This window comes from Quercus robur, chromosome 7 (assembly GCF_932294415.1).
Source record: "Quercus robur chromosome 7, dhQueRobu3.1, whole genome shotgun sequence".
Taxonomy (NCBI): Eukaryota; Viridiplantae; Streptophyta; class Magnoliopsida; order Fagales; family Fagaceae; genus Quercus; species Quercus robur.
Genome location: NC_065540.1, coordinates 5,580,106 through 5,593,491, shown reverse-complemented (window position 1 = coordinate 5,593,491; position 13,386 = coordinate 5,580,106). Strand labels below are relative to the sequence as shown.

The 13,386-nt window shown below is 34.3% G+C and overlaps 1 protein-coding gene across 9 annotated transcripts; it reads left to right on the top strand.

Annotated features, from left to right (window-relative positions):
- Nucleotides 1–3,077: 3,077 nt before the first annotated feature.
- Nucleotides 3,078–10,682, top strand: LOC126691908 (uncharacterized). Of its 9 annotated transcripts, none has more exons than XM_050387243.1 (6): nucleotides 3,078–3,258; nucleotides 3,886–3,946; nucleotides 6,576–6,720; nucleotides 8,367–8,454; nucleotides 10,164–10,230; nucleotides 10,333–10,682. In XM_050387243.1, exons 3-6 carry the CDS (start codon nucleotides 6,612–6,614, stop codon nucleotides 10,384–10,386), a joined length of 318 nt encoding a protein of 105 aa, XP_050243200.1. In that variant the 5' UTR covers nucleotides 3,078–3,258; nucleotides 3,886–3,946; nucleotides 6,576–6,611; the 3' UTR covers nucleotides 10,387–10,682. The 9 variants fall into 9 exon arrangements, with proteins under 9 accessions (XP_050243200.1, XP_050243198.1, XP_050243199.1 ...); XM_050387241.1 differs by having other exon boundaries at nucleotides 6,541–6,720; XM_050387242.1 differs by having other exon boundaries at nucleotides 6,492–6,720.
- Nucleotides 10,683–13,386: the final 2,704 nt, after the last annotated feature.

The window sequence follows — 13,386 nt, the reverse complement described above, 5'->3', positions numbered from 1 at the left end:
AATCCCAATTGAAAGAGACATAACCTGCTCCCAAATAGATACCCCACCGACACTTAATATGACACTATATATTTGGAATTTTGTGTAGGTTGGGTCTTGTTTTTTGGGCATGCATGTGTGCCATGCCATAATTTGAAGCAGCTAGTAAACTCATAGTTAAGCTAGTCTGCAATTCATGTATATTGTAGGTCCATTTTCATGATCTCTATGTTCTATGAGAAAGAGGAATGGTCTTTTAGCTAGTCTCCTATCTATGCTTAGAGATACAAGGTGAGCTACAAGATAATGTATATGATATACCTCTAGAAGACCAATAATCAGAGCATGTAACCTGTTGTGTATATGTAGAGCAGTCAGCCACAGGAAAATACAATAATTCGATTTTATTTTATCTTATGACATTTTTAGTTGGTCAGAATTGAGCATGGGGCTTTGGAAGTCCAATGTTTTATGTGTGTGAAAACAAATATAGGACTATCTTACAACCAGCAAACGATAATTGATGAAAAAAAAGTTTTGGATTCATATGAGACTTATAGACAATTAGTCTCAGTCTGTCAGAAAAAATAATTATGAAAAATGGTATGATAAAGTGTGTGATGTGAGTCCTGTTTCCTTTTTCTTTCGGTGGTCATTAAAGTCCTATCCTATGACACTATATGTTTTGAGATGCAATTATGCAAACATTTGTTTGTTTTGATTTTGTTTTGATTTGTTTTTGTTTTTTTGGGCCTAGATTGTCAAGGTTCATACTCAAATAGACTTGGGCCCCAAGCCATGCCTGTAAATGGAAGCCCATTTTCGTTATTGACATCCAATTATGCCGCAAGACCCCCAAAAATGAAAATGTTCAATTTTTATCAAATGAAAAGACCCTTTGAAAAGCCATTGGCCTCAGTAGCCTATTGGCACCTAGGTACCTTTGTGGCCTGATGATGCTCGGGGGTTCTAGTTCCCGCAAAATCACCTAGGAAAAAAATGAAAAGAAAAAAGAAAAGACCCTTTGAAAAGCCATCCCAAAAACAAAATAACCGATGGCTGAAAGGGGGAGAGAGATTAAGAGCCTGTTTGGCCAACTATTTTTCATCACTCAATTTCCATCACTCATCACTCATCACTCAATTTTTCACACCCGTTTGGCATCATCACCCAATTTCCATCACTCAATATTTTTCACACTATTTGTGGGCCCATACCTATCAGCCGGTGTAGCTTTTTCTTTTTTCTTTTTCTTTTTCTTTGTTTTGTTTTCAGTACCCAAACTCACCGAAAGTAAAAAAAAAAAAAAAAAAAAAAAAAAAAAAAAAAGAACTGAAGACCGAACAAGTGAAAAAAAAAAAGTCAAAAGGTGGTCAAAAGTTGCGGTTGTGGGTCCCTCCATATGTGTTTATTTACGAAAATGCCATTGAGTTATGAGTTATGGAAACTGAAAACAGCCTTTGGTTGTTTTCAGTTTCCATAACTCATAACTCAAAAATCAGAGAATTGAGTGATGGAAACAAAATTATGGAAACAGAGTTATCGTTTGGCCAAACAACTTTTTTGCTATGGGTCCCACCATTTTTTAGTTATGAGTTATGGAAACTGAGAATTGAGTTTGGCTGTTTTCAGTTTCCATAACTCATAACTCAAAAATCAGAGAATTGAGTGATTGAAACAGAATTATGGAAACAGAGTTATCGTTTGGCCAAACAACCTTTTTGCTAGGAGTCCCACCATTTTTTAGTTATGAGTTATGAAAACTGAGAATTGAGTTATCAAATTTGGTTGGCCAAACAGCCTTTAACTTATTAGGCTTATGGGCCATCATCCTTTGGCGCCTTTTAGTATTCTAACTTTTTTTTACCAAAAGTATTATGGTATTATTTGTACAAATTCCTTTTGGAGTTCATATTGCACATTTCTTTTATCATTCACCTCTTATTCAATATTTAACATGAAATTATTATTTTTAAAAAAGACATGACACTTAATTACCTTTAAAAAAAAAAAGTGAAAGTCTTTTACTAATATTTCTTCAATAAATGAAATGGACATAACTAAGATGCTACATAATTAATAGGAATATATATATATATATTACCTTTTATGTTTTACTTTGTACTAGTGTGTAACTCGTGCATATGTATGGACACAATTAAAAATAATTACAATTATATAGTTCAAATTATACATTTTGTTAGAAAATGTTAAAATTATACGTGATATTAGCTTACTTCTTTTTAAAACCATAGATTTTTAAAATTTGTAATGGATTTAGATTCTTCGGTTTTTACACACAATAATTCACTTGCTACAAAAATTAAAAAATTAGATGAACACGTGGAACAAAATTGGACTCCAATTAAAATCTGATTAGATTTGGACTTTTCGATTTTTACACTCAATAATTCACTTGGCAAAAAAATTAAAAATTAAATGAGACACATGGCGCACAATTAGAATCCAATTGAAATTTAATCTAGATTCTAATTTGATTTTCTTTGAGTTTTGACTTTATATATATATATATATATATATTTTATCAATTACAACTTGTCACTTATTTTTTAAATTTTCTTATAAAATAACTAAACCTTTAAAAAAAAAAAAAAACTACAACAACGAGACAAATGATTTTTATTCAATTAAGATAAAATTTACTATTCTGATTTTTAGAAAAAAAAAATTAATTAAAAGGATCTTCTCCGTATATCAAGCCACGTGTGCGAATCATAGAGGTAGTATATTGAGTCACAACAAAAAAAAAAAAAAAATAGTCATAAATATTTTGATGAATAATTATGGAATTTCAACCAAATTAGTTACGTTCATAAATCAAGATATTAATTTCTCAACAAACAAAAAGATACTATATATAGAATAATAAAAATAATTCTAGCAAAAAAAAAAAAAAAAAAAGTATTGAAATACAGTAACATTTTTCAGACAAAATGAGAATTAGCCAATTAGGGATCATATGTTCTAAATATCTCTAATGCACCCATCCAAAAAAAAAAAAAAAAAAGCTCTAATGCACTTTGAGCCACGTGTGCAAAATCAAGGAGGTGATATATATTTGATCGTCCGAGTGTGTCTAGATGCAAGATATTCCCACTAAAGCAAAGAATCTAAACGCTTTCCCGACCTTGATTTTCACTCCTGTTTTACCAAAAAACACAGTTCTCGAATCTTCAAAAAGGATCTGTCTTCTTACAAAGTTCAACTTCTCCTTCACACTCCACAACACAGTTCAGACTTCATAGCTTCACACCAAAGGTACGGCTTTCTTTCCAATCCTTTCTATTACTTTGCCCTTATAACAGTCTCTGAAATTTTTTTTTTTTGGGGTTTATTTCAGTTATATTTTGGATATTTTGATGTGGGTTTTATGTCATCAATGGAAATTTGTGATTTTTAACCTTTAATTGCATTGCTAATGCTATGAAAGTTAATGGGTTTCTCTGGTTTTTTGCTTGTAATAGGGTCTGTTATCAGTTGGGTTTCTTTGCTTTTGTGTGTGTGTTGCAATATTACCTCACTGGATTGATATTTTGATTGTGAGGCACATATATGTGTGCATTGTAGAATTGTAAAAAGTGAATATGATTAAAATAATAGCTAGTAAGAATGCACTGATAAATTTTTTTTTGGTGTCTTTCATTGAGAAAGTTGAAGTGGAATGTGGCAAGGACAGAAAGCTATGGTATTTTGCTTTCTGTAGAGGTCTTGTACCATTTAAGAAGTTGTTTCTTGGGCATGGGGAATTGTATTTGATAGTGATGGTAAAGTTTGTGTTTTTAATTTTGGTAAAAGCATGGAAGCTAAGATTCATGAATAAATAAAAACTTAGGGCTAGCTAATAGTTAGTTCTGACTTTTGTTTTCCGCTTGCTGCTATGCCCAGAAAGAGCTGTCTGCAAGCCCCAGCAACAGCGAAGTGCATGCTTTGAAAGCAAAGGGAAAAGGTAGAGCCTATTACTTATTAAAAAAATAAGGTAAAAGGTAGAGCTGTGTTTTTTCTTATCTATTTTGAAGCATATTTTATGGGACTTCACTGTGATCCAAGCTGATATATTTATTATTGAATCTTTTGTCATTGCTGTGTTGCTTTGGATGGGTAATGAGGTTTCACAATGAAATTAATGGTAAGAGCTGATGAAAACAGTGAGTGATATTGCAAAATTTGTGGATAGTGTGGTTAGGCCAGGGAAAGGACTAAAGAGATTTACTTATCAATAAAAATGAATGAATAAAGAACTAACAGGTTGAAGGGGTGATTGAGACATGATCACTTAGCATAACACTGAAGATATGGCCCTAGATAGTCCAGGACTAGATTACACTGGAAAAAAGGGGGGAGTAGGGGTGGATGGGAAATTGTATTTAAAACTAAGTGATTGGATAAGGCTTGTATGAATGGAGGCGTCTAGGTAGTTGATGTCCATAATTTGGTTCAAGAGGAAGTCCCTTGGTGTATGCTTTTTGTGGATGATACAATTTTAGTGGATAAAACTAGAAGTAGGGTTAAAAGATCTATGCCAACATAATCTTTTTGATTGGTCTCAGTGCTGGGTTTTACTAATTGTTCCTCTCTTTCAGAGTTTATGTCTTCTCTTAGAATAGCCTCTTGATTTCTTTTTCTTTTTTGTCTATTTTTGTTTCCCTTTGTTCATCATCATGAACACCTTGTATTTTTCCTTTCTTTTTTCATCAATAATATTACTCTTATTACCTAGAAAAAAAAACCCTAGAAGTAGGGTTAATTCCAAGTTAAAAATTTGTCGAGTTGCTCTAGAATATAAAGGTTTTTGATTAAGTAGGACTAAAACAAAGTACATGGACTGTTAGCAAAGTTTAGTAAAAGTAAAAATAGAGACAAAGGGGCAGTAAGATTGGATGGTCAAGAGATACTAAAAAGAGATAAGAGCAAGTTGGATGAAATGGAGAAAGCACATTAGGAGTTTTGTGTGATCATAGCATACCTATTAAGTTAAATGGAAAATTTTGTAAGAATGCTATATGACCAACTATGCTCTATACTACTAAATATTGGGCTATTAAGAAGAAAAATACTTATAAAATGAGTGTAGCAGAATTAAAAATGTTAAGATGGAAAAATAGGATTCAAAATGAGGAAATCAGCTTAAAGTACTTGTAGCCCTATTGATGAAAAGATGAGGGAGAGTCGCTTGAGAAGGTTTGGTCATGTTCAGTGGAGAGTGACTAATGAACCAATAAGAAAGTGTGAATTGATCTAAGTGGAGGGAACAAAAAAAGGTAGAGGAAGACCAAATATAACATTAGTAGAAGTAAGTTTGCACACGCCTTATGGAGTGAAGTGTTTTTGATATGTGGTTTGCAGTGGGTGATGCCAAGGATTGTTGTTTCTCTTCTATTTGCATGGGAGAATTTCCTAGGGTTACACTCTTCTTTAATCTGGAATATAGTGCCAGCCTGTTTGATGTGGCTTATTTGGAGGGAATGTAATACTCGCATTTTTGAGGATTTTGAGAAATTTGCTGATTCTTTGAAGTCTTTGCTAGTTGGGACTTTGTTTGGATGGTCTCGTATTTGGGGTTTTACACAATGTATTTCCATTTTTGATTTCATGCATTCTGTTTCTTTTTCTGTTTGATTTGTTTGTATTTGTTTCTAGTACTCTGTTCATCATCGTGAACATGTACTTTTTTTAATGAAAATATCTATTACCTATCCCAAAAAAAAGAGTAACGGAGAGCATGACTTCAAATAGAATAGAATGGAGGAAAATAATACATATGGCCGGCCATAGCTAATTTGTTGAGGATCCATAGACAATTTTTCTTGTAAAGGAACTTATTTTATGAAATATTTGGTTTTTGTATGTTGAAAGGTTTTCCACGAAAAATGCCTCCCACAAAAATGAGATTGATATAGGATGGATAGGATGGCCTTTAATACTGTGTTTAGGACTGCATTCTATCATTGTACATGGATAAGCTTCAAGAATATTTAATGGGAAGGAAGTTTCAAGATTTTTTTCTTGAATAGAATTATGAAAATCTTGATGGATATTAACTTGCCAGAGACAGGAATAAGATTGGCAGAATTATGGAAAATTAATGGGAGGAAATATGACAGCAGAAATTGGAGAGGCTTCTGATTGTTTAGGTTAGGTTTCACTGATGGAAAAAGTATAGCAAAAATGTGGCTCTAGGATTTCTAATGATGTAATAAAAGATAGGTGTTGCCTTTTTATTAAAGGAAGGGAAGAAAAGTTTTAAAGGCTGTTCAGGGGACTGTGAATTGTACACCCAAAAAAAATAAATAAAATAATTTAACGCCTATATTATTTGTTATGACTGCAACATCTAGAAGCTGTAAATTATTCTATTACGGTTACAATAATGAAAAAGTTTGAGGCAGACTCATATCTCACTGTTTAGGTTATTTCTGTTCAATTTCCAATTTTAGTTTGAATTTTATCTAACTGCATGAGACGTTTCTTTTCCCTGCCCTTTCAATATCCAGTGCAATGGATTGCTTCCTTGTGAGCTGATGAATGGTTTCTCATGTGGAGACTTGCACTCCTCCTTTACTTTTTGTACAGAGCAGTGATTTTCAAGGCAATGTTTGTCGAGTCCAGAGACAATGGAAACTAATGGTAGCAGTTCTAATTCCAATGAAAGCCAACCTTCAGGAGGATCAAATAATTCTAGCATAGAGAAGCCTAATGAGAAAGAAATCTTTGTTAATCACGGTATGTCTATCGAAGGAAAGCTTGTATTTGTTATAGATCTGATGTAATTTTGCCTTCAAGGACAGTATTATCACTTACCAGTCTACCATTTGAACAATTATTTTGGAATGTGGTCAGAGTGTCAAGCTAATGCTGAATCTGATATTTTCTACGCGCATGGGGTGGTAATAGTCATTGACCTTGTGGTCTAAATCATAGGTTATAATAAAAAAAGTGTTCCAATGTTGGTATTTATATTGTATAAGGCCATTTACGTGTTCTTTTGTTTCTATATAAGTGTATTAAGACCTAAAAAGCATGGTCTCATACATTGACACAGACTCGGCATGGGACGACGACACAACAATTCTTGAAAAATTAGGACACCGCACAGTGGGGATACAACAAACAATCGATTAGTTAATATATACCTTTAGGTATATCTTATGTTTATTTTGACTTTTCAAAATAAATAACAGCAATAAAAATCTTTTAAAACATATGGGTGGCAAATTGGAGGGCCTACTTCTTCTTCAGGTGTCTAGAATCTTGTTACTTTATGTTTGTTGTGGACCATATGGAGGGAAAGAAATTGACATACTTCTGAAGATGTGGAGTATATGTCAACTTAACTGCAAGCTTCCTTCATTAGTTCTCTCTATGAGTGATCTTTTGCTTTGGGTTCACAGAGTAATTCTGTTCAATCTTTCATAGAGTCTATTCATATGTAGATATTTCCTCCAATGGTAATTCTTTACACTATTTCATGTATTTTTTCATGAAGTAGTCTCATTTCAATAGAATTATTCTTACTTATCAATTTTTTTTTTTTTTTTTTTTTTAAGAAACATATCTAAAATCAAAAGAATTTTATTAAATAAATTTTTTTTCCCTCCCAGTACAAAGAGGACACATGCAGAGTGTCCCTCACATGTCTGACACGAAGACGGGGGTTTTGAAGTGTTCATGCTTATTAGAGTAAGACAATATATATATATATATATAGAGAGAGAGAGAGAGAGAGAGAGTCATAATAATTATGCTTGTAACACTATTTAATATACTGTGAAACTGAGCAAAGTAATCTTGAGTATTTTTTTTTTTTGATAAGTAGTAAAGTAATCATAAGAGTTTTTTTTTTTTTTTTTTGATAAGTAGCAAAGTAATCTTGAGTATGGTTGAACTTGTTTGAATTTTACTAAACAACAATTGTTATATGGCAGTAAAAACAAATGAATTTGTAAAATGGTTTTATCAGCATATTTTGGTTTTCGGTGTAAGGTCTGAATATGTGTATGAGTGGGTGTGTAATGAACCCTTAGTTAAAAATGGTGAGTAATATTGTGATTTGAGGAGGGGGGGGGGGGGGGGGTGTACGTGGTTTGTATTTTTTTCAATAAAATTTCTTGTTACTTATCCCCCCAAAAAAAATGATGAGTAATATGAGATGGCAATAGCATTCTAGATGAGAACTTTCTCCGAAGACATATAAGAAGTCATTTATCTTGATGACTCATAGAACTTCATTTTTTATGAAATTTTCTGGTGCACTTCCTTGTTACTAGTGCATTCAGTGCAAGTGAAAATTCCTTTGTTTTTCGCCTCTCTAGAAAGTTTTCAAGTAAAATCCTTTTCTTGTGATTAACACGGATGGACTCACTTTGCAGCTGAGATAGCTTGGCATGAGAAAAGAAGAGAATGGGTTGGGGACCAATCTCAAAGATCAAGAAGAACGCCTAGAGAACCAATAATGAGGTATATGCTTATGTTAAAGATTTTCAAGATTCCACTTATCAAAAAAAAGAAAAAAGAAAGAAGATTTTCAAGATTCCATTAGATTTTGATGGTTAAAGCGCTAATGGCAGATGCCAGTTTTGTCTTTCACTGCTACTATTTTCTTTCTTTGACCTGCTTGGAGTTATATGTGGATTTATTTTGGGTTCTTTCGAAATGGCTCAGTCAGGAAATTTGTAGCATGCTTGTAAATATGTGCCTCTACTTGCAATAAACCATTATACTAACCATTAAATTTGTATGTTTTTTATTATTATTTATGGGTGGATAGGGTAGGGGATTCATTGTCCTGTCAAGTTTTGGTGGGGAATTTACTAGTTCCATCAATTGTGCCTGGAACTTGACTGGCAAGTTCCAGCTGCAGCTTTGAGAGAAAGATGGATCTGGATACATCCAAGAATGTATAAGGTGGATTACGTCATTTAACTTTTTTTTTATTAGGATTTTCCTCCTATTATAACATTTGAGTAATAAACTTTTGGATTTCTGTACCAATTGACTAATCCACTGTGGAGTCGGGAGTAAAAAAAAAAGTTAACAGTTAAATTCTTGATCCACATACTGTGAGGATGTTGAAGTAAACAAAATTAGATAGGATAAATTGAGAGGAAAAAAGGGTGACACAATCTTTTTGATTTGTAAACAATGTCATTAAAAGTCCAAAGGGCAACCAATGTTGGTGGGAAGTATACAAGATATATACCAATTTACCTAAGTTTCTAGAAAAAGAGGGGGTGGGGGCAGGTACAAAAACTATGTTGACGTTGAACTGAAGTGCTTGTGTGAGAGGTATTCACTTCGCTGATAGTGTACTCCATGCTTGTGAGCGTCATTAAAACCAATTGGCCATTTGTGAAACCTCTACAAACCCACCCTTATATTCTTTATTCTAACTCTGGAATGTGATTCATGAAAGCTTGATGTTATGTTACCTTGGGTATGGTTCCTTGGATACTGTTTCTTAGGTTTTCTAATTAAATTCAGCTATGTGCTACATTAGCCAATGTACCATAAATGATGTTATGTTTTCCCAAGGACAATTAAATTTAACCATGTGGCTTTTAGTGGTCAATGTTGTCATATGGTTGAATTTAATTGGGGAACTTAAGGTACAACACTTGAGGAACTGTACTTGACTTTTGCCCTCCTACTCGAATATATCCACTTATGTGAAAAAGGAATCAATGTATGACAATGAGAAGACTTCTTTAAGATGTAATTTTTAGTGTAAGAAAGGAATTAATGCTCCCAAATTAGGACTTGCTCTTCTTTGGCTTTGCTAACATGTTTGATGTTTTATAAATGGGAATAATGTGAGAGATTTCTGACAATCCCAGTACCCTTCCCTGCCAGGTTGTGTGTATTTTATTTGAATGTGTATTGATTTTTCCTTTTTGATCCTCTTATTCATCATAATTTCATTAATATTTGAAATATGTTAAAAAGAATTTTTTTTAATTGCTTGATGTGGTGAAAGTTTTTTGTAGAGGGGAGATAGAAGAACGGGCATTATTACCTCTGCGGGGGTGGTGTATTAAACATTTTTGGGGAGGTTTCAGTTATACAACTATTTAATGTGTGTAAAACATTTTACTTCGTTTACCAAAAAAATAAAAACATTTTACTTCTCTTTATTTTACAGAATAATGTAACCATGAGATCTTTTGCAGCTGGACCACTACATACGAGGATCTGCTTTTATCTACTGAACCTTTTCAGCAGCCAATACCGTTAGCTGTAAGTTTCTGTAGAAGCTTTCTATTTTCTTCTTTGTTTTTTTTAGCTTCTCACCTGTGGGACAATATTGAAATGAATATTATCATTTGATGGATTCTGCAGGAGATGGTTGATTTTTTAGTTGACATCTGGAATGAGGAAGGCCTTTATGACTAAGTTATTGGAACCTTCTAGTGTTCTTAAGAATTTTGCACAGTTTTATTTGTGCGGATTGATGATGAAGCAACCCATAGGCTATACAATTTTTTATCCCTCAAATTGATCTAATGGTGGTACAGTTGGTTTGCCTGTTCTCAGTTTACACTTTACATAAGTCATGCACAGATAATTTGGTTTCAGATGCCAGTAACAATTAGAAAATTGTAGTCTTAGTTTGGTTCCTGTCAACAGCTAAACATTTGTGTAGTTAACTAATCAGTTCTGAAGTAAGATTGCTTCTAATTTTGGGAAAATACATCTCTTGCTTTCATTGAAATTCTTTCTTTCTGCAATGGCAACTGGAGGTGCTCAGATTATTCTTTTTTATGTGTATTATATTCCTCCAAAAGTTCATTAGAATCATACGGAGTTCTGTATGAAAGGCCATTGTTTCCACCAAGCTATAAATAAATATAGTAGCATTTTTTAAGCCAATGGAAATTCAGCTCAATGACACACTCCCAACCCTCTCTCTCTCTGTGTGTGTGTGTGTTGGGGGGGGGGGGGGGGGGGGGGGGGGGGTGGGTGGGTTGGGGCTGCTCTAGGTATCTTTCTATGGAACTTTGCAGAATACAGGGGCTGCCTTTGTCTATAATTCCATCTTCTCTGGTCTGGTGCTATGTACTCTTTGACTCTCTAAAGAAATGGAATTAGCTGGATTTAAAATGTGATGAAATTACATTTGTTGCAGTTTTCTTGGCTTGCGGCCATAGTTGAGGATGGTAAGAAGTGACTTCAATCCTTGTTGAATGTCAATGGCGTACAAACTGTTTTGGAAGACTATGATTGTGTGGTTGCATGGGATAAAGCTTAAAATTTAATTCAAGATATGCCATTAGAGGCCAACTCTGTAACATAAAGGGATCTGTTGGGTGCTTGCAAACTCCATGGGAAAAAAAATGTTCAGAGGGGTGAGATTTTTGGCTTCATGAAATGGAGTCTGCTCATGCAGCTTATTATGGACTGTTATCATATATGCTTGCTAATATAAATCTACGGGAAGAAGGTAGAAGAGCTAGTGATGAAAGTGCTGGAAGACAAGGGCATTTAAGAGGGTTGAGCTTTCTAGAGTTGAATAAAATTGTTACCCCAATTTTTGGCAAGCGTTAAACCAGAGCATTCACAGTTAGAAGTGTTATCCTATTCTATTTTATCATCCCAAAAAACTATTTTATCAATTATACTATACTATTTTACAATATTCTCCACATCCCAACTTTTATTTTATAGTGCAACACATTAAAATAATATAAATTATACAATAAAATATATTTCATTCTCTCTAATTTCTGTCTCCCTTCCTCTCTCTCAACTAGTCATCACCTCACCACAAAGAAAACCCAATACCCCCAACACAGAAACTCATTCCAAACCCTAGACAAACCCAGCACAAAAATTCATCCCAAACCCCAAACAATACATCCACCTCCCAAACCCAAATCAACCCAACCATCAACAACACGACCACCCACCGATCCACCCAAAACTTTCCGATCACCACCCACCAATCCACCATCAACAACACCACCATCCACTGATCCACCATCAACAACAAAACCACTACCCACTGATCCACCATCAACAATACAACCACTACCCAAACCCAAAACTTTCCAATCACCACTCACCGATCCACTAACCACAACACTACCGCAATCCACCATCAACAACACAACCACCACTCACCAATTCACCACCTCGGTATTGCCCTGATTTGCCACATCTGTCACCACATCAAACCCATGAGCTTCACCAAACTATGAGACCCACGGAGGCTTGATTCAAGGAAAAAAAAAAAAAAAAGAGATTTGCCGAAGCCTCCAGACCCATGCCGCCACAACCACCTGCCCACGCCACTAGACCCACCACTGCACCACCTAACCCACGCCGTATGCTCTGAGATACACCAATGCACGGGCACCGATCCACACGGAGGGGACGAGAAAGGGGGAGGGATTGAAAAAAAAAAAAAAAAAAAAAAAAGGAGATGAGGGTGACCGGTGAGAGAGAGGAGTTGAAATATCAGTTAAAGCAAATAGTAAAAAAGAATAAAATATTAATATTTTGTTTTACAATTGAGTTACAGTGCGATTCTACATTTAGAATCATACTGTAGTACAATTGTAAATTTTTTTGCAATAGTCAACTTTTACATGTCCAAATGGTGTGGGGTTCTGGGCTTTTATGCTAAATTGAACCAACATATAACATATGTCATTCCCATTGTGAATGTTCTAATCAACAAACTGAATTTGGATTAGTTAATGCTCAAAGACATGACCGTGCTACTGAAATTTGATGGGTGTTTTGATACAGATGAAGAGAATGAATGTTTTGTCCATTGGGGCACAGTGAAAAATTGGTTTTGGCACCACCACTGAGGTGAGTGGTCCAGGCCATTCTCATATAATTTGATTGAGGTCAACAAGTTTGAATTTTTGAGGGCATGAAGTTTGTTCCCAGGATATCCACTAACCCACTAACTGATGCTACTAGGACTCCAGAAGAGTTGGGCTTAAGTTATGGCTAGTTTCTCCACACAAAAATAAATAAATAAAAGTTATGGCTAAACCTGCATGAGGAAGCTAGTAAACCTTGCTTTAGATGATCCCAATATTATTAAGGCTTTGACTTTAAATATTCTAACATCTGGTTATGATATGAAGGAAGGTAGTGAACCTCTTGCTATCATTTATCGCATTTATTATAGATTGCTGAAAACTAATCTTAATCCAAATGCTAGACTTAAAAATATTATTTTAGTTGTGTAGCATGAGTTGTGCCTTTACTATTTGCAAAGTTACACAATTTCACCATTCATAGTAGGTCTTGCTCTTGTATGGGACTTCTGGTGATTAATAACAGGTTGAAACTGTTTCTGGAGTTCATTGATTGATAATTTTCTCATCCGTTGATTCTGTAAGGGGCAATATGGCAATAGTAATTAGAGTTTGACTA